This window comes from Odontesthes bonariensis, chromosome 10, assembly GCF_027942865.1.
Source record: "Odontesthes bonariensis isolate fOdoBon6 chromosome 10, fOdoBon6.hap1, whole genome shotgun sequence".
NCBI classification, from domain to species: Eukaryota; Metazoa; Chordata; class Actinopteri; order Atheriniformes; family Atherinopsidae; genus Odontesthes; species Odontesthes bonariensis.
This window is the reverse complement of record NC_134515.1, coordinates 13407159-13428726: the sequence shown is the minus strand read 5'-3', so window position 1 is coordinate 13428726 and position 21568 is coordinate 13407159. Positions and strand designations below refer to the sequence as shown.

At 39.3% G+C, this 21568-nt stretch overlaps 1 protein-coding gene across 1 annotated transcript; it reads left to right on the top strand.

The window, feature by feature from the left end:
- Nucleotides 1–5754: 5754 nt before the first annotated feature.
- Nucleotides 5755–21008, top strand: LOC142390102 (hyaluronidase-2). The gene is made up of 7 exons (XM_075475471.1): nucleotides 5755–5837; nucleotides 16760–17381; nucleotides 17881–18126; nucleotides 18726–18872; nucleotides 19017–19103; nucleotides 19652–19846; nucleotides 20625–21008. The coding sequence occupies exons 2-7, from the start codon at nucleotides 16803–16805 to the stop codon at nucleotides 21006–21008; spliced, it is 1638 nt and encodes a 545-aa protein (XP_075331586.1). The 5' UTR covers nucleotides 5755–5837; nucleotides 16760–16802.
- The last annotated feature ends 560 nt before the right edge of the window (nucleotides 21009–21568 follow it).

Below are 21568 nucleotides of genomic sequence, written 5' to 3'. Positions count from 1 at the left end.
CTTGCTGCTGAGTCTGTCACAGTTTCATCCTCCCCGTCTCCCCTCCTATCTACCTCCCCTCCTATCCCTCTGCCTCAGTAATTTTCCACTCTCCTTGCCTGCACTCTACCTGCCAGCCACCCCTCCCTAATCAGCCCAACTACACTCACCTGCAAGCTCAGCTGCCTTTCAGGTGTTCATGACCTACCTGATCTGTTGCTGCCGACCCTGCCTGTCTCCCGGTGATCTTACCTGCCTTCTGTCCCCAACCACGTGCTCTGCCTCAGCGTCTCTGGCTTCTGTCTGTTCTCCTGGCTTCGGCTCCTCTGCTGCTCGCACCATCTTCTGGCTTTAGAGAACTTGCCTCGGCTACCTCGTCTCCCGTAAGGCCCATCCCTTTACTCCGAGCTGCTACAGAACTGAACTGTACAGGTCCAAGGATTCACGTTCCCACCCCGCTGCCGGGTTCAGTTTAATCCCTTCTTCTAGGCTGAGACCCAGAGACTGTGTCTGGGCTGTTGGCCTGAAGATTGAACTGTTTGCAGAGTTCCTGTTTTGCTGGTATAAAAATAAAAGTCATTACCAACTGTTCCAGATTTCCAGAGTGCTGCTTTTGGGTCCTTAATACACCCGTTACAGAGTCTCTCCTTGTCAGCTAGACACACAAACGGGGCTGGACACACACCTGACATCCTACTGAAATACATCCATTTAAATGTCTTTTTGCTGGGTGGGGTAAAAAAAAAAAAAAAAAGATTCTGTATTGTGGTAACTTGCCCACAGGTAACAGTTAGTGGGCTGCTTTCATTCTCTGAAAATTAGACTTTTACTCTACATTGTCTTGTCTATCAACACGCCATTCGTTGGGAACCAGGAAAATAAGCATGTGGAAACGGTGATGACAGAAATTGTATTCTTATTTAATTTTTTTTCTCTCAATCCACATGGATTTGGAGGACCTAACCAAGCAATACTTTTTTGTTCTACTGTTGTACTCCACATCAATTCTTCATCAATAGCATGCACAAAAAAGAGAGCAGAGATTAGTGGAGAACTCGGCATGGGGCTGGTTTGTGGATGGAGCTCAGCAGCACCAGTAACCAGAGGTTACTGCCATTTTGTTAAAGAGTAATAACTAGAATAAATGAATCAAGATAAAATCCCAAATTCTTATACAGTATGTCATCGCCTTGCAATGCAATTGATTTAATTGTCCAAAAAATCCACTAATCCACCTCCAAGCTGCTTCACGCCCCCTCTTTTCTTATCTACTTCCTGTCCCCTTATCTGTTCCCAGTGTGGTCTATTTCTGGCTACACCGGCTTTTGAGATCATCATCATCTTCATCCCCATACTGATCTGTTGCCAGGGAAACATGGCCTCAGAGCAGATGACCTGAAGGTATCGAATACATATAATCTGACTGATGCATCGGTGTGTGTGATGGTTGGTGTGCATTGCTGTGACCTTTGTATAATCGGCGTAGTCTGACTGCTCGGTGCGCTCCTATTTGAAGATGACACAGGACCAGTTAACCCTAAAATAACAAGGTTTTGCAAAAAGCAAGTCTACCAGCCACACATACCACCAAGAGTGATAAACATGCACATACATAATGACAGACATAAACAAACACTGGTGCCACATAAAAGCCACAAAATAATACTCATATATTTGCATAAAAACCCACTGAAGTGTTAGTAAATAAGATGAAAATGCACACCAGCAGTACATGTGAGTAAGTAGAGAGAGACGTCAGGTTCTTTTTACCCCCACAGGTTTATCATATTGAGAAATGTGAAAACATTAGTTTTAAGTTCTTTAATCTAATTATAAAACAAAATTGGGTTATTATGGGTAATTCTTAACTGGAACTGTACTAATGGTTCAAATACCGATACAAATGCACTATAATCAGTAGATAATCGGGGTGACTGGTCTTGAGGTCTGGTCAGTTATACATTTTACCAAGCTGGAGATCCTGCTTTGGAAAAACAGCCTCAATAGAGCTGGTGAGATGCTCTCAAACAAGACATCAAACTTACAGCTGCCTCAGTTAAGTTCAGACTGCAAAGAGGAGCCTGCAGGTGTAACCTGTAAAGCCAAACTGAAAAACAAAAATACAATATGATTTGAGAATACGAATCCAAAACAACAGCCTAATAACAAAGACTCAACAACATTCAAATTTGAAGAAAAACACATAATAAATTCACAGCTGCAACTCTATCAAATCCACTGCGACAGAAATGAAGCAGAGGAAAGTAATCAAAGGCAGCATCTTCAGTGAATCTATGCTTTAGAAACTACAAAAGAAAAAAAAATATGCACATTGAGTTTTTCTCTATCATGGAAGGGGTTAAATATAAGCCAAGGTAAAATATTAAACCAAACAAATATACTAATGGAATCTATCTGGAGTGAAATGCTGTAACAACATGCCTGCAGAGGAGACAGCCTGTACAAAAAAATGAGTTGCTGGAAAACACGAAAGAAATCACAAGCTTGTGATGGAGAGCAGACACAGACTATAGCATAGCGTGTTAATGCTTTTATCCTGAAGTCCCTGCAGTGCGATGTGGGTATTTTTAGTGCAGAAGGCCTAAGTGGGGAAAAAACAAAGATGTTGTGAAATGCAAGAGCAGCTAGTCTTGTAGACACTGTGAGTAATGAAATGAAATACAAAAAAGTAGACATTCACATTTACAATAAACATTTCAAAAGGAAATTTGAAAGCAAGAATCTTAAGGAATTAATTATAAATCCACATAACAAATAGTTTTATTTTCACATCTACAAACCTTTAGAAAATGACAGATTATCTAACATTTGGAGATATCAAGAAAAATAGAAAGGGTCAGGATTAAATTAGTTTACTAAAATCTATGTAAGGATTCTGAAGCTGTCACGAGAATAATTGCTATTGATCAAATAGACGAGCAGCATCAACAGAAACAGAAGTGGGGACAGGTACAGGGTAAAAATCTAAAGAGAACACAAGCAGCGGCTGGACGGAGCAAAAAAAAAAGAATTCATAGAGAAGACACCAGAGCACAGGTGTTATTCTTTGACCAGGTGATTTTCTATTGTGTGCAGTGGCAGCTCTAATGGAAAAAATGACAGGCAGCTTAAAAGAGAAATGGAATGTGAAAGGAATGGAGCCTAAATAAAGGGCTGGGATGAAAATAAAAAAGACAAAAAAAGACAAACAATGAAAAAAAAGATGGAAAGGTAAGAAAAAGACCACAGGCACAAAACAGTGGGGAAAATGGGAGCATATAAGTGTATGATTTGTTGCACAAAAGCCTCACATGGTGGTGATATATTCTGTGGGTTTCAGTCTTTAATACAAATCAAACCCATATAACATATGTGATATCAGGCCAAGCCAAGCTGTTAACACTGTGGGGTGTGTAGGGGGCAGATGGATTGGAACATAACCACCTGTCAAATGATGAAGGATTCAAATAAGGGCTTGGGACATGAGTAGTGATCAGCTTTAGCTTATCTATCATGGGACATGCATTCATTTCTAATCTTATTAAATGAAGCCCAGTTAGTTTGAACTCATTTGTGTCGTCAGATGTTTCTGACATGTGCATATGTTTTACGCTTCCACACAATGCTAGTTCAGAACTGGTGTTAGCTTTTTAACATGTTGCTTTTGCAAAGTTTAATCATGCCTTTCTTTTCTCAAGCCTTACAAAGGTTATGCACATTTATCCTGGTATCTCGGTGTGGGACTGCACAGCAGTTTTAGCATTTTTACCTTGTCACAGAAATTGAGACGAAGTCCTCTATTTTTTAGCTCTATTTTTCAAAGTTTAAGTTTTTTTTTTCTTTTTTTCGCTATGGTCATTTTTCAGTTTCACAAGGAAGGAGAATGTGACATGAGGCGATAAAGTACATATGAGGCTCACAAGAAACGTGCCGATCTATGGATGCATTCCTGCTGAAACCCAAGATGACTGCAGACAATACAGGTCTGAACAGACCACAACAAAGACTGTACAAAACTGGAAGTTGAAGTTGAACTTATTAAAATTTTTATTCAGTAAATAAACTCAGAAATTACATAAAGCTATTTAATTTAGTAGTTGAACATTCTGTCTTTGTACGTACCTCCAAAGATACCTAAATAAATCGAATTAGGTGGGATTTGTGAATACATATTTGTTAAGTCCCTACAAGGTTAAAGGCCTAATCTGTAATATGCATAGTCTGTTGAGTGTGTTTTATAATTATTATTAGTTATTTTAGACAACCTCTCAGCATAGGCATATGTCCCACACTGTCCAACACAATTCATTTGTGCCACTTCTGGCTGGTTGGGATCCGGTCATCCTGCACTGTGTGGTGAACTTTGTTCATGTGACATTATTTTTAATATCATTAATTTGAATATAATGTGTTTTGTTAAGATAATGATATGTGTACCTCCTGGTCAAAGGATTATCCACCACTCTTGTCTTCTGTGGACATCCCAGCCTTATCTTCTTGCTGAGCTCACCTGTGTATGGGTGTTATTCTTAAAGGTGGATTTGAAAAGTTGATTTGAACACTCCCGGTGGTCCTCCTGTTTCTCTGATTTGTCTTGTTTTGACAAGATAAATGATGGCCTGTTTCACTCTCACTGAGCACTCTTTTGAATACAAGTTTATGTTCAAGTTGACAGTCTGCATTTAAACCTCAGATTCAGAGTGTTACTGTAAACATTTAAAACAACAAGACTTTTTGATTGTTGTTGAACGGTCTATTATTTCCAAACTGAAAATGTACCTAATGTCGAGTCACTAAAACAAAGACATCTCAAACAGTTCCAAGTTTGCATTGCATGAGAAATGACCAACCTATTTAAAATGAATGGGTTGGTATGTCCAGACTGTTGACCAGTACAGTAAATAATCAAACAGCACTTATTTTCAATAATTCATGACATTTATAAAGACATTTATAAAAAATTCAGAATAACTGTAATGTCATGGTTAATGTTGGTTTAAAGTCAGTCCATGCACACCCCTTCAGATAAAGTGTTACCAAAAGAACCACACAGAATAACAGCATCAACAGTGGAGGAAACTAGATTAGGGTGATTGGGATTTGGGAGAGAGGTACAGACATGGAGGGGGAGGAGGGAATTTTAAGAAAGTTCAAAATTACACTTCACTGAAAAAGGGGAGGAAGTTGACTGTCATACAATACAGGAAAATATAAAAAGGAACAAAATGTTGATGAAGACAGAGGAAGAGGAGGAAAAAAGGTGTGATTCTCAACAGCTCTGGTGTTTTGTTTGGTCGAGAGGAGCAGTAGGGGAGCACGGGATTATGGGATTACGGGCAGTGTCGCTGGTCATGTGCACAGCCATGGTCGACGCTGACCCTGCTTACATCTCTCAGTAAGGAAGCTTAGCCTGGGCGTAAAGGTGACATCACACACACACAAACGCTTGCTCATGGACATGCTTTTTCCAATCTCCAGGATAGACCTTACATGCCCTCTCTATCTCTCGTTGGCTTCCTGTCATTCCTTCGTTTATATCTTTCCTTCTTAGTTTTTCACCCTCTCCTCCTCTCTTGACTCCTTTTAAGTCTCTTTTATCTATTTCTGTCTCTTTATCTTCTTCTCACCCTCCCTCCTTTTTCTATCTGCCTCCTCCGGATGTCAGGAGCCTTTTCGTTGCATGTTATACATGCACATCTTATCCATGCCCTCACAAATCCAGCAAGATTCCTCGGTTTTTCTACCCAGGAGAGTAAAGAATAAAACTGAAGACAGAGGAATAAAACACTTGACGACCAGGAGCAGAAACTCAGATGTTGTCCTCACTATAGGGACTAAATATAGGAACATTGTCCTGGGTAAGTTGTCTTGACTTGACAGAAGTGAATATAGAATGTGTCCAATTCTAATATGTGGTTTAAGCAAAATAGACATGTAAAGTAAAGTAATTCAGCCAATTCTTAAAAAGAAATATGCAAAATTATATGAATGTACTATTGTAACGTATATGAACTCCATACAGCAGCACACATCCTTCTTGTGCAGCTGCATTGTGTGGCTTGTCTGGTAACCATGTTGAAATGCCATGTCATTTATTATAGGCAACATGTACTGATTCTGTTTGAGATTTGGACCATCATTCCATAGTGTTAAACCAGGCCAATTTGTATGTTGACTTGCTTTAGAAACCTTTTCATCTCCACTATAGGCTACTGGAAAAGCCACAGCTGCAGATACTTGAAGACCAAAGCATACAAAACTGAATCAGCATGGTTATAGATGAGAAAACACAACTACACGTCGTTTCATTTAAGCAAATGGATGAATGCTGCATGCAAAAGGCAAGTTTCCAGATCAAAGATGGAATTTTGTTTAATAGCTTTATGAGAATCTTTCCACAACTAACCTGATACTGTAAGCAAGTGATGGGTCCAGGAAGAAAACAACAACAAAAACAGGGAACGAAGTTAGGCATTGCTTAACGAGTGCAAAGACAAATAAAGACTAGGACAACAGCCGGAGACAACAGCCAGACAAAGACAGAGGGAGTGACAAAAGGTTAAGTAGGAAAATGGGAATAGGTGAAACAAATCTGGGGTGGGCAGAAAGACAAAGGCTGAAAATAAAAACTAACATCGCACATTAAGGGAAGTCTTCTTTTACAATAAAACAGGAAAACAATCAAAGAACAGCCAAACTTCTTCACAAACACGAGTGACAATGTATTATTCTTAAAATTTTATCCACATAAGAATGCACCAAAAAACAAACAAACAAAAAAATGACATCCAAATCCTCACAATTGAGGCATTTTGTGAAGAATCTAAAAAACAAAACAAAACCTGAGTCGATTTCATTTAACAAAGTTATGTGGTTGTTGTGGTTTATTTTAAACACTACTTTTCTCACTGCACTGATTCTACTTTTTAAAATTTGGGAAACTTTTAAACAAAGTAACCTTAATCAGCGTCACCTCAGTTATGAACTATACATTTTAGAGCACGACTTATTGCCTTTGAACATTTTTCATAATTAATCCACAGAACCCTGAAAAAGTCATTATCACTACTTTCATTATTACATTTATTTTTATGCATCATCTTTATTTGTACAAATGTTGTATTCATCATGCATCCTATCATGATGTGTTCATAAGCTGTGAAAATGTTTATGTTTTGTAAAACTTTGGCACAAGTGTAGCCCCACATTACATTTCATGGACTGGTGCAGTGCACTTACTTTTTGGTATAAATTCAGAAGAGACACTTCCAAATCTGGTCCCATCCCATGCATCACATTCAGTCACATTCTGCAGGTCAAATTCTGTTCAAAGGATGGTAAAAGTATAAACTAGGTTTTTCCTTTCTGACTGGCTGGTACTTTAAGCCTTTCATAGTACTGGTTGGTTATGTTTAGGCATGATGATCTGTTTGATGGTGTGATGAAGCCATTTTTACACATACCCAGGAATCCTGAAATATTCTAGAAATATTCCGCAGTGGTAGCATGAGTGAACACAAATGTCTACAGCATTCGCTCTGGACATGTTAAGAATTTTCCATCCAGCCCTAATAAAATTCCTGGAAAAATCAGCAGGTAAAAGGCAATGTGCGCCCCAAACTGACGCTTCCCCACACCACCAAACTTTTTAGCCAAGAAAGCACATCTCCAGCAGAGAGAAAGAAAGCCTCTAACTGTGAAGGTGTGTGAACAGGTACTGGGCGAAAAGTCCAGACCAACCTGTCCGAATGTTCTCCCTCAAAATATCCGGTGTTTATGTGCGGAAACAGCTTTAGAGTTAGGATAAGCCAGTCATAGCCAGAGCAGGACAGGTCATGTCCTATATACTCTGTACGCTTTACAATACGTTGGTGTCTTTCGATGCACTTTTGGTTTTGTATAACTAATAACGCAGCAAAATGCGGCCTTTGATGGGTATTCCATGAAATAACTATATTGAAAAGTTGAAGAGGACTAAGACTATCAAGATTACAAAATTTTAGCCAATGTTTCTAGTAAATTTTTGTTACACTATTATTGCTTAAAACAGCATTAGAAATGTAATAAATACACGTATACCTGATGAAGAATAACAGCTATTTCCTGGCAAAAAATATGAGAACAAAAGGAAAAAATGAGTTTCTGTTTGCCTTTCAGGCTTTGTGTGTGGCAGATAATATCATGTCTTCAGCAGTGGTACAATAAGATGATGCCATTTAAAGGGCGGCAAATCCATTAGTCATCTTTATCAAACATTGGAAAACCATGTGGAAAAATGACACCTGAGCGAGATTCACCTGCCCCGATTTTTAAACAACAGAGAGAAAAGGACAATTATGTGAAATGATGACGATTACCTCAAAAAATTGTGAATATACAATTTTGTAATCATTGTGACAGGCCTAAAAAAGAACTAACCCAACAATTACTGGCATCTCAATTCACACGGAGAGAGAAATGCATTCCCCTGAGGTCAGGCAGCAGGAGTTAAGTGACAATGTTCAAATACAATAGCCTCAATTTTAGTGAGACAAAAAATGTTACTTTTTCGCACCAGTTTGTCACTCTTTATAACATCGAGCACATAAGTTCATGGAGAAACTGCTGAAAAAACAATCAAGGCAGAAATTATGCCACTCAATTTATTCATTAAAATTGGTAGGCATATGTAGCTTGTTCAGACTTGCAAAAAAACCTTTTAGAACCAATTACCTAATCCCAAAAGTATGTAATTATTTAAGAATCTTCTTTCAGTTGGATCTGCTGTCTGATCCAACTAAACCTAACGCTTCTCAACAATCACCACGGAGCATCCCCCCGTTAGGCTGACACAATGTGGAGTCATCCCATTTAAAATCAGGTTTGTCAGTCCCCACACATCTGCATGTCAGTGTTTCATATTCATGATGTCACTTGCTAGCAACAGGGACTTAAAATGAGTTTTTAAGGCAAGGCAAGGCAAGGCATCTTTATTTATATAGCGCATTTCATACCACAGGCAACTCAATGTGATTTACATAAAGACAAGGCATTTAAAAGAACAGCATAAAGCAGCAATTTAAAGAGAAAAAAAAAATAGAATAAAAATTAAAAACAAAGTTAAAAGCAATCAAAGAAGAGGGGAAAAAGAAAGATATAAACTCAACCATAAGCACACCGAAAGAGAAATGTTTTTAACCTGGATTTAGAAGTGCTTACAGTTGGGGCTGATTTCAGTTCTGCTGGTAGTTTGTTCCAGTTGTGTGCAGCATAACAGCTAAAAGCTGCTTCACCGGGTCTAGTTTCAACTCTGGGCTCCACTATCTGACCTGAGTCAGCAGATCTCAGAGCTCTACTGGGTTTATACTCTACCAGCATGTCATTCATGTATTCTGGACCTAAACCATTCTGTGATTTGTAGACGAGTAGCAGAACTTTAAAATCTATTCTGTATCTTACCGGGAGCCAATGTAAAGACTTGAGAACTGGGGTGATGTGATGTGATCTCTTTGTTCTGGTTAAAACTCGGGCTGCAGCGTTCTGAATGAGCTGCAGCTGTTTGAGACTCTTTTGGGGGAGTCCAGTCAGAAGACCGTTACAGTAGTCAAGTCTGCTGGAGATGAAAGCATGAATCAGCTTCTCCTGATCTGTTTGGGACATGAAACCCTTAATTCTGGATATGTTCTTAAGTTGATAAAAGGCTGATTTGGTGACTGATTTGATATGATTGTTGAAGGTCAGGTCTGAGTCTATCAGCACGCTGAGGTTCCGGACTTTAGTCTTTAGTTTCTAGAGACAGTGACTCAAGATGTTTACTGACAACAAACCTCTTCTCTTTGTTGCCAAACACAATGACCTCAGTTTTTTCTTGATTTAACTGAAGGAAATGTTGGTTCATCCACTTTTTGACTTGCTCTAAGCAGTCGCACAATGACTCTATAGGACTGCAGTCATCCGGAGACAGTGCGAGATATATATGTGTGTCACCTGCATAGCTGTGGTAGTTGACTTTAGAGTTATTCAGAATTTGACCCAGAGGCAGCATGTATAGAGTGAACAGAAGGGGTCCAAGAACTGACCCCTGAGGAACTCCACATGTCATAGCCACTCGATCAGATTGATTATTTCCAATGGTCACAAAATAACTGGTAGTAACACTTTTCAACTGCAATCTAGACTAGGTCAACATCGCAAGTATCACTTTCAACAACAAACAAGTCTTGTTGCTTGCTGCAGTCACATTAACGTATCAGAACACAAAGTTTGTGTCGGATCTAATCCCTATATATCAAATATCTCCAAACGTCCATCAATATTTCATATGAATTTGTGCGAAAAGGTCATGCCATGTGCAAACTCTAACTCTAAAAGGACTTACAGAGTTTTACGTGGGGCTGTGCGGTTTCTCATCTCGCTAACTGTGGTAAAGCATGTTTTTTTTTACAGCTGATAACAACTACACTCCTTACTCTAATCGACCCCCACGAGTAAATGCCAGTTGGAATCTTTTATAATTGTAACTGTTCAATAAGTTTAAACATGTAGAAAAGTGATATCTTTAGCTGCTCTCATGCGTCGCGAGTAGGTTTTACACATTCACGATGCACTTTGCATGCTAATAGGAATTATTATGGCAATATGACATGTTGAAAGAAAATTTTGGGACTTCTGCATTACACCTTAAGTAGATGTAACTCCAAACCTTGTGTGAATGGCAACATGTGCACACTGTGGCTCTCTCTTACAGACATGTTTTCATGAGGACAACATTGAAATTGTAATAAAATGTATCATTATCTGATTAACTGAATGCTGTCAGTTTAATAAAGCAATAACACCATGAATGCTATGGATCTCAAGTGTGAAAAGGGTTTCTGTTTCTGCAGGAAGACAGAAACTTGTAACACAAATGCACATTATTCAGTCTGTCTGAAATTATTCATACTCTTTTATCATCACTGCGGCACCCACTGGAAACAGTGGATTTTCACCAGCGTCACAAACACAATGGACAAAAGAAGCAAAAGAGTATACACTCGAAAATGTTTATTAAACTGCATCAAACCCCCTTGAATGCAACATGTTGCCAACATGCACTAACATGAAAGAGCCAAGAAAGAGCTGCTCGAAACATTAATTCATGTCCTAACTAACAGCTGCCTACAGTATAAGCGACTGCTAGTCTGTAAACAGACACTGAATAGTAATTTGGCAAAACAATGTTAATAATGAAATATTCGTCTACATGAGAAAATCTTAATGGCTGACCAAAACGTTTCATGTAAAATGTTCTAAAAGCTGATTTAAAACTATATTACAATCTGTTTACCTTTGAAATATATGTGTTTGATTCAAGTAGGCAATTACATTTTGGGTGTGTAGTTTGTGAAGTTTTATCAAACAAAACTAATATTATGAGAGCTTCAATATACACTAGTGTTACCTGGCATTGTATCTTTTATTACATCACAATATTACGGCTAAATGAGGACCTTCTCTCAAAGTTTAAAGCTTTAATATTTGCTATGCTGAGCATCTCTGACCGAAAGGTAACTGTCTGATATAACCTGTATGCCGTCTGTTGAACAGCTGCTGTTAAGAGCTCATTTGGGTGTCTGAAGTCACTCATAACTAAAAAAACTCTGATATTGACTGTTCAGATTTGCAGTGGAAGCCTAAATCACTCGACAAGGTGTTCCAGCCTCCTCCTTTATTTTATCTCTTCTGCACTTTAACTTCACATGAAGCTACACCTACTGTACCTCTGACATGGAAAGTTGAAACTTTTTTTCCTCTTGCTTTTTGCTTCGCTGTTAATTTTAAATCCCGACACGGATATCAGACTTCTAATTGGCGTTCCTTAATTTTATTTTTTTTAATGTACCATCAGTACAACAAGGGTAACAAAAACTGGACAAACATTGGCCCTATAAGCAACAGTTCTTAATGTAAGCCAAAAAAAAAAGGAGGATAGGAGGAATTAGGAGTTCTCAGTGGTGTTATTAACCGGCCAGCAGCTGTTACATTCTGATGCCTATTTTACAACTTCAAGTTCAGCTCACGACTCCAGAAGACCTCGAAATTTAGTCAGCTTGTGAAAAATGGAAATAACTCCTTTACTATCATTCAACACAGGCTTTAAATTACTTTTAAGACTGTTATATTATTGTTTTAGATTGTATTGCACTGATCATAAAATAGATGAAGAGAGATAAATGACATGCAGCAAAGCCCTGAAACTGAATGGGGGAACATTTTGGCTGCTCTATGTGTTCTTAATCATTTATTTGTCAGGGTACTTTCTGAAAACCTACACATACTGTTTAATGTATGATACATTATATCCACTATATTATCAGATCAGAAAAAATACTGCGGCAACTTTCTGGCAAACGATACAAAGATAGTTGCTAAAAGTGAACTGAAGCAAGTGGACTGAGGCCTGTGAGGACTGCTCATTTGTGATCAAACGTACCATGACTCCCACCTAATCCGTTTAACTATATGTTCAACAGTGACTTGCTGCAGCCACACTGAACTGGTTCTTTTATTGGCCTTGGGTTGGTGTGACACATTCATCATCCTAATCCCAGCTGCTTTCACATCCATATTGAGTCCTTCTATTGGTTCCTGAGTAACAATGCAACAGAACAGCATGAACGGTGCTTTGGAAAGGCATAATAACACCTTAGAGGCATAAACCTTCCCTTACAGGCTGGACATGTGAAAACATCACAAATCCCCCCTGATTTTACCTCTGAAAATGTTTGGGGAGGGAAAAAAACACAAAGAAGAAACTTGATTTAGTAAACTGTGTCCAAAAGATGTTTTAAAGATGGATGGCAGTATAATGTAGATAGCAGCATGCAGCTTCAATTTGCAAGGTTTTTAAATGAGACTCTGAAGTCTAAATTTAACATGATAGGCTGGATTGTGTTGTTGTAAAAAAAAAAAAAAACATTATTTGATGATGAAAGGATCAAATCAAACTCCCAGCAGGTTAAAACATTGCATTTCCTTGCGTAATTGGCACAGCGTGGTGGCTTTCATGGGAGAGAAGCAGATGCAAGAACTGTGAGATAAAAATGAGCAGGAGACACAGAAAGAGATCTGAAATGCTGGGTTTATACCGAGAAATAATCAATTCCCTCTTGGTTGTAGGGCATAGTAATGAAAAGAATAATTCATAAGTTTTAAAGAAAAAAAAAGTGATTAAATAATTAAATCCACTATTAGGAACAAAACATTAAAAATCAAAAGACTGGTTTCATTCATTAATTCTGGAAAGGCTAACATTTGAACAACATCGCTGTCTCAAGGACAAGGACTCCGTGACGTATAGTTTGAGGTGGTGTTGTTCGTTTTTTTTTTTTTTGCTTTGAGCAGTGGATTCGGCAGACACAGGATCAACTTCTGACCAAAGAGAAAAGTAAACACAGAGAAGAGGCTTATCCGGAACAGATTAGCTGGATCTCACATTTACTGCTCACAACAAGCAGTAAGTGAGGGATTACATACATGCGGTATGGTGGGATTTCAGCTTGTAGGAATAAAAAGAAAAAGAAAGCAGCATTTTTAGGTCAGATTAATGGCACTGTTGAGAAAGCAGGTGTTTCTGATAATAAATTGAAAAAAAGCACGTCTGATAGTCGGGATATAGTTTCACATAATTACACTAAATGAACCCGTTAACAGCGATAGTCAGAATCATGCACGATCACGACTGCTTTCAATTTATCATCACCAGAAGGGGATCTTGTAAAAGCTCTTAGTTCTCTTTTCGTCCACACTTTTGTGTGGAAATATTTTGCAAATGTGAAATATTTGTTGAGTAACTAACCTTAAAATAGAATAAATACAGTAAACAAGGTTACGCTCTACGTACAAACAAGGTTCCGGCAGACTGTGTCTTTAAGTTTGCTACAACATTTTTGCTCTGAATATTAGTCTAAATACGTCATTTTACAAAACTATGTTTTTAAATGTATTTTTCTTCATCTTGTTTCTGCATTTAGGTACAAAAATTATTCACAACCAATTTATGACACAGCCCTTGCCAGCTTTAATTCCAACACCTTCTTTACTCTCATTTAGCTTTACTTCTTTTCAAACTGCCCCATTTAATCATACCATATGTAATCTAAAAAAAATGTTTGAGAGAAACAACAAACATGAATTTTTCTAACATGATTAAACCCCACATGTCAGATTATTTTCTATTCTCTATATCTAGAATGATTTCAACAAGTCATCACAACCTTTTCTCTCGTTTCTTTTTTTTTGCACGAACGTTTCTACTTGAATGATTTAGAAAAAAAAAAGAAGTATCCGCAGGACACTGTAAGAACTCTGACCTCAGTGGATTTACTGGCTTAAAATGTTGGTTATCTGGAGGCTTATTCATCACCTGTCAACATCAGTTAAAGTCCTGCAATGTACTGAAGTAGCAATGTAATAGATTACGAGAAATTTCTATTTGCAATTTTTTTTAAAAGGAGCCGACAATCTACTGAAATCTGTTTTCACAACACTTTTTTTTTTTACAAGCAGCTCGTTCTCTCAGGTTAAGTTGCTAAATGCTGGAATTAAATGTAAGTGGCATCTCATAGTTTTTTAAACACATTTTAGGTGCAAATGAACCTGCATCACCGAAGCTGTATTTTAATCAGCCAATTAGATACTAATCATGCAGTGTTAAAAAGTAACTGGAGACAAATGGCTGAATTTACAGCACAAGGAGCTCATAACTACTTAAGTTAATATGTTTTAGCACAAGATTGTACTGCAAACTTTATCACTGTGTCATTAAAGTCTACGTTCTTTGCTCATAACACCTGCTTGATAAACATGCCTCACTCTCCTCTCATGTTTTGGTATGTTTACATGATGTATTTTCCCGCATCGATCCACACCTCTAATCATCCAACGAGCTGGGATAATTACAGACACCTGTAGCAGATGTGCAAGAGTGTATGGGAGGTAAAGGGTGCCGATGTTGCCTCTTTTATTTGTATTTATTGCAAGCAGCACATTGTACGTTACAGGAGTACGTGGCATTTAGAAATGTAGCCATTATGTCTCCACCAGCAACTTCTCACAGTGGAACATTTCCCTTTTTAATGGCTTGTTAGAGAGCATGCAGCTATGCGTGCTCCTGAGGAGAGTTGCCACTGCTAACAAGCAATTGTCGAACTTTTGCCACCAAAGTGTAGTAATTTCCTGGTGAACAAAAATAACCTGAAAAATGTAAAATGTCATAAAAACGTGTCATCTTTATGGCGCCAATTTGCCAACCTGTCAACGATTTTAACAAAAGGGCTGAACTGATTCCAACTTTGTGACTCGATCGCAACATTACAGGTTGTTCAGATTACACAGAGCCCCTGATTTGGAGAGGGGTCGCGAAACATGACACATACTTATCCTGAAAAAGAAGACAATGCTTCAATTATGCTCGACAAATCAGGAGAATAAAGTTTCTTAAAATAGTTCAATCAGAATTTCTTTTGTTTTTTTTAGGTTGCACAACTTGACATGATCATAGTTCATTCAAATATAGCATGCTGTTGGCAGACTGTTTGAATTTGCTTTAAATAATGATGAGACACCTATCTTTCATCACTTTCATTTCAAATTGATAAATCCATTAAAAATGTTCCTTCTTTTCCCCCTGCTGCTACAGAGATATCATTAGTCATGAAATCCCTTCAAATTCACCCTAATATTGCATCTTGTGCTGCAGTTTGGAATAGCAGCGGTTCTCCCTCCCAGTTAGCTCAACGTCTCCTGATAAGGTGCAGTAATGACTACTTTCTTGTGAACTCCCCCATTTGCTGGTCTGTTACAAACAATACTTATTCTATCAACAATATATTTATTTTGGTGGCATATAGCGACGAGCCAAACCCTACATACAGGTAACACAAGTAAACTGCCAAAAACGTGATAAAAAAAACCCAGAAGAATCAACTCTGCAAGTTCAGTGCAAAGGATTTTGCAGAGGTTATAAAAAATAAGTCAAATTACAAATGAGAACAAACACAAATCAGCTCTAAAAAGGACAGGATCAGAATTCTTAAAAGGGACCGGCTTCTGCTGCTTTATCTGCGGTAAAGAATGCACAGATAACACAGTGTACAACGTTGCATTTTGATGATCAGGAGGGAGACACAGATTCACAGATGGAGCATGGTGTGTTGGTTGTTTTCTTAAACAGCATTTGGAAACCTAATGTAGCACATGAACCATCTGTCAGAAAATAAGGACTTTCTCTAAATACTTGTTCTCTTTTAAAGCCTCATTAACAGGGTTTTACACTTCTATTACACGTGACCACGATGCATGCCTGCAGTTATTCATATCATTCACCGCTCTAACACGTGGCACCACAGAGTAATTACAGCAAGCCAGAAGAGACCAGCTAAAGTCTGAGCTCTAAAGCAGGACTATCATGCTTTCTGTGGCCACTGTAGTGTGGGCGTCCAAAAATCCAAAGCCTCAGAAACACACACTGATAGACAACAAAAGTAGCCCTTCTCTTTGAAGTGAATGTATTTCACAGTTACAGATTACACTTTTTACTTTAAAAGTGTTCCTAACCCATTAAATGTAAAATGCAAAATATCAACAAAGTGCAGCTACCAGGTAAATTCAGTGGAATAAATGTATTATATTCTGATGAATTTTAGTTGATCTGAAGCAATGAGGTGTTGCAAAATAAAATATTTCTATGAATACGAGGCTTTGTTGAGTGACTGTATCCAGAGACTGACAGACATTTGTTTCCTGCCTTCTTTTTCAGCAACATGATCGACTGTGACGGCCTGAAGGGTTGAGCCGCTTCAATGGCGTGGACCGAACCGCAGTTCCATCAAGACCTACAGCCAGAGCCAAAACTGGCACTTAGCCATCTGCTGTCTCGGACAACGTTTTCATCGGCTGTCCTTATCCTGCTGTTGCTCACTGCCTTTGCTGGCCCCTGTAAGGCCGGTCCACCCCAGCCAGCCCGTCCTCCTCTCCTGTCTGGACAGCCTTTTATCATCTTCTGGGGCATCCCTGACTCTTCCTGCTCCGGCCGACCAGATCTCACATCTTTCGGAATGGAACGGGAGGGCCGTGTAGCCATCTTCCATGAAGACACACTGGGGAACTACCCATATTTTGTAGATAAAAACACACCCGTCAATGGAGGGCTTCCGCAGCACACACGCCTGGACAGCCACATCCAGAAGACACAGCAAGACTTGGAGACAGCTCTACCAGCCCCCCGATACCTCGGGCTGGGGGTGGTGCGCTGGGCCGAGTGGTTCCCCCAATGGTCCAGGAACCAAGAGAAACAGGCAATGTATCAGGAGGCATCCAGGAACCTAATGAAGAGCTTCTTTCCCAACTGGAACGCAGAAGAAGTGGAGAAGTGGTCACAGGTAAGAAGGGATTAAAGGGCATAAGTAGTAGAAGTAGAGTACTAAAAAGGCTGGAAGAGAACATGGGAAAATAAGAATAAAAAGAAGGAAGCAGCATGAAAAGGATATGTGTGGAAAACGGTTGAGGTTGGGAGGCAAAAGGGTGAACTATGAGCAGTAAGAGACGACGAACCGTCGCACTGACAGTGACACTTCACCACAGTTGGTAACCTAACATTAGCGTGCAAGTCACAGTTGCAAAATGGCAAGAGGTTGAAGCTGATTTTCAACATCACGCTTACATATCTAGCCTGTGAGCCTGTCATATGGTAATCTGCCATTGTTTAAGTGTCACGTTGTAAAATTACATGTCCTCAACTGAGAATATTTCATACTAATGCTAATTCATGATTAATAATGTTGATTTACCCTTTCCTAATTTTTGGACAGCGGGAAGTTTTGAGAGCAAAAACCAGAAAACGCCTGGAGGAGACTGAAAGATCCCCTCTTTTCTCCACAGGTGGACTTTGAGGCAGCGGCCCAGTCAGTCATGATGGAGACATTACGGGAGCTCAAAAGGTTAAGGCCCAAAGCATTGTGGGGCTTCTCCCCTTACCCAGCCTGCTACAGCGACCCCACTCTAGTCATGTTAGCCAATTACACCGGCCAGTGCCCCCCTGCAGAGATGGCCCTTAATGACCAGCTTCTGTGGCTATGGAAACGATGCTCTGCCCTCTACCCCCTCTTGACCCTGGAGAAGCTGCAGGTGAGTTGACTTTTCACATATCTGTTGTAGGTGGAAAAACATTCATAGCATATTCATTTGCCTGTACTTATGTATCATACCCACCCTTAACTTAAAACTAAATTTACGACAAAAGAAGCAAAGCACCTAACTTTCAAAACGAGGGGAGCATCTTTCAACCCCCGCCGTACTTACAGTTGGCAGAAGATAAAAAACTAAAAAACTGTGAGGGTGAAGGAGAGGCAACAATAACTCTTGTCTACTCCAAACTCACCTCATGAGCAATTAACAACCCATGCTTGACAACTGAAACACAACTCCAAGTGTCAACCTAGATATGAAAAATGCTATGAGTGGTGTGAACCTTTCTCCTTGTTCAAGTTGGTGGATACATTTCTGACTCCAGGAATCTAGTACAGAGGAGCGCTAACAAACTGCAGAAAGGCAATTTAGTTCAAACTATTTCCTTTAATCTGAGGTGGAATCTTTTGAAGTAAGCACATTGTTTATAAGAAGTGGAAATATATGAAAGAAGGTTTAATGGACAGTATATTTGTCTTTGAGCATTTCACTGTATAACTGTGTTGGAAGGTAAAAGTGTGTGCAATATCTTTCTGTAGGGTGGGACCTCTGGAGCCAGGCTTTATTTTTCAGGTCAAATAAAAGAAGCACTTCGGGTATCATCTCTGGACCAAGCAGAGTTTGATTTACCTGTATTCCCTCTAATCAAGAGTGTCTATGCCTCAACTAAAACCTTCTTATCACAGGTAAGGCATAACATTTGATACAAATCGTTTACTCTATTCATGTCACCCATATGTATATTGTGTGTAACTTAAAATTGTGGAAGAGTTTGCTCTGCTGCATCTTTTTCATACCATGTATGCTGTGTGTATTTTTCGTTTTAACAGGCCGACCTAGTCAACACTATCGGAGAAAGTGCTGCCACGGGAGCAGCAGGAGTCGTCATCTGGGAGAGAACTGAGACAAAGATGGAGGTAAAAACAAACCAAAAAAATGTTTAAGTGCTGTAATTCTTTTCAGTTCAGTGGTTGTACTGTTCAACTTTTTTCATGTCTGCCTTGTTTTTGTTTTAAATCACCCCAGAGCATCATCCCAGGCTCCATTTGTTTGTGGGGCCCATAAGACCCACACAATGTTAACTGTCCATGTGAGTTTGATTCAGGATCACTCTGAGCGCTGCCTGTGCCCCATTGGACAATTCATTTTTAAATCAAAACGGGTCCCATATGTTTTTGTCTTTTTTGAGCCCATGCATGTGCTTCCTGTGCTGTAGGCAAACCATCTAATTTCTCTCCTTAGCTGACCCAAGTAGGCTCCACATAAGACGTCCATTTTGGCACATGCCTGGTCGGTGCAACTGCACCCGAGCATGACCAATGTATTCTGTACATGCGTACATGTTGGCTGGGGTGGTTTAAGAAAACTACTTTGGCTTCATAAAAGCAACATGCGAAGCTTCTTTTGTAATAACACTGTTCTTGCCTCCTGTTGGTGTCATCATTTCTGCTTGTCTTCATCCCAGAGAGATTGCCAGGATCTGGCAGAGTTTGTCCGTAAAGTCCTGGGACCCTACACTGTCAATGTTACCATGGCAACTCAGCTCTGCTCAGCCTCTCTTTGTCAGGGGAAGGGTCGATGCGTTCGTCAAAATCCAGACAGCTCTGCCTATCTCCATCTCCCACCCCCCTCCACAGTGGCAGAAAAAGTGACCGAAAAGGTACGAAAATATCATTTTCAGGGTAGATTTTCTATTTGGGTGCATTAGTGCTGGATTCACAAAACTGGCTTCTGCATCGTATCCCACTCATTATCAATTGCGTGAGTTACACAAGCCTGATGCCCACTCTAAAGAAAGCTATGAACAAAAGTTCGCACAGGCCTGTTTAACCTCGCTTAGATATAAATACATGCCTATGTATAATTAAAGTTGTTTAAAAATAGGTCTGATTGCTCATTGGATTGTACATTGGTTTTCTGCCAACTAACAGCTGATTCACAAAGTCTGTGTGCATGTTGTGAAAGGCTAAATAAAAGAGATAAACGTTCCAAACTTATGGTCTCTTATGGGAAGTTGGAAAGAGAAAAACTCATTTGTGGCAAGACTGAAAAAGACAACTCAGCATGCTTTGTTTAAAAAAAGAAACAATGGCAGCAGGGAGCATCATTTACCTGAGGATTCTCAGTGTTTAGCCAGTTAGTACGCACAGAGGAAAACAAAGGAAAATCGGTTTAATCCTCCACCATTAAACACAGGAACATGTGTTTTGTCAGTTTTTTGCTGATTGGAACGGTTGTAAAATTAAAAGATTGATAAGAAAAAAAGATAAATATTGCTGGTGAACTGCAGATGACCTCAATATCAGCGATTTAAAAAAATAAAATAAAAAAAATCTTTACAGCAGACCAGACTGATACTGTAAAAGGTCTTTTCATTCCAATGAAAATAAATGCATCAGCGCGGACTAATATGAACATGATTTTCTCTTCTTTCTCAGGTAGAGACGGCAAAGTCCACAGATCAGCCGGACGCGGACACTAAAACAGCTGAACCAGATCCAGCTGAGATGTGGAAAAAAGACTTCCAGTGCCAGTGGTACAAGACTGCAGACGGGGACGCCTCAGACCGCCAGTCTCCAAAAGATGGAGCATCTGTCGGAGGAAAGGCAGAAGGAAACACTGGAGATGTAGCGGGGATAACAATCGCTCCCTCAACAAAAAGTGCCTCTGAGACTGAATTTAGAGGAAGCGATTCCCCTGATACTGGCAGTCCAATGCCTTCACTCGAAGCACCTGCAGACGATTGTGCCAGTCCAATGACTGCCCCAAACATGACTGTTTTGCTGTTGCTTGTGGCTGGAAGCTTATGCCTGGGACCTTAAACTAAAAACTAATTCAGCCTTCAATTGGGAGGTCTGTGTTATAACTGCAAATATAAACCCCTCTGAAGTGCCCTTGCAAAAGACAATGAATCCTGGATAGTTGCAGGTGTGTTGCTTTGTAGCTGAACATAATCTAAATCTTATTTCTGAGATTATTTATTTTCTTCTTCTTTTTTTTTTTTAAAGAAAGAAAGATAAACTATATCTAGAGCTAGAAATAAAAACCTTTCACTGGATGTGCCAAGACATGTGGTACAAACACTCCTACACTACGGCTTGCTTCACGCTAAAGGGCAAGTTAAAGAAAAAGAAAATTCACCTTTAAAGCAGTGGACTGGAAGCAGAAATCTAAAAAGGCAAATATATTAAACCATGAAATCAAATACAAACTATAAGCATTCACAGACACCACTAAAGATAAAGAAGATCAGTGAAACTGTGATCTGTTTAATGAACAGTGGCAACATAATCATGATCAATGCCCCTGACGTTTAAGCATGAAGAATTTAAACATACTTTTCATGAAAAACAAATATCGTCCGTCAAGAACATCGTAGTTT

Bases quoted from the DNA above. Each gene is read 5' to 3' on its own strand.
- LOC142390102 (XM_075475471.1), top strand. From the start codon at position 16,803: ATGGCGTGGACCGAACCGCAGTTCCATCAAGACCTACAGCCAGAGCCA. The intron at 18,127-18,725 runs GTGAGTTGACTT...ATCTTTCTGTAG, and splicing joins TGACCCTGGAGAAGCTGCAG to GGTGGGACCTCTGGAGCCAG. The intron at 18,873-19,016 runs GTAAGGCATAAC...TCGTTTTAACAG, and splicing joins CTAAAACCTTCTTATCACAG to GCCGACCTAGTCAACACTAT.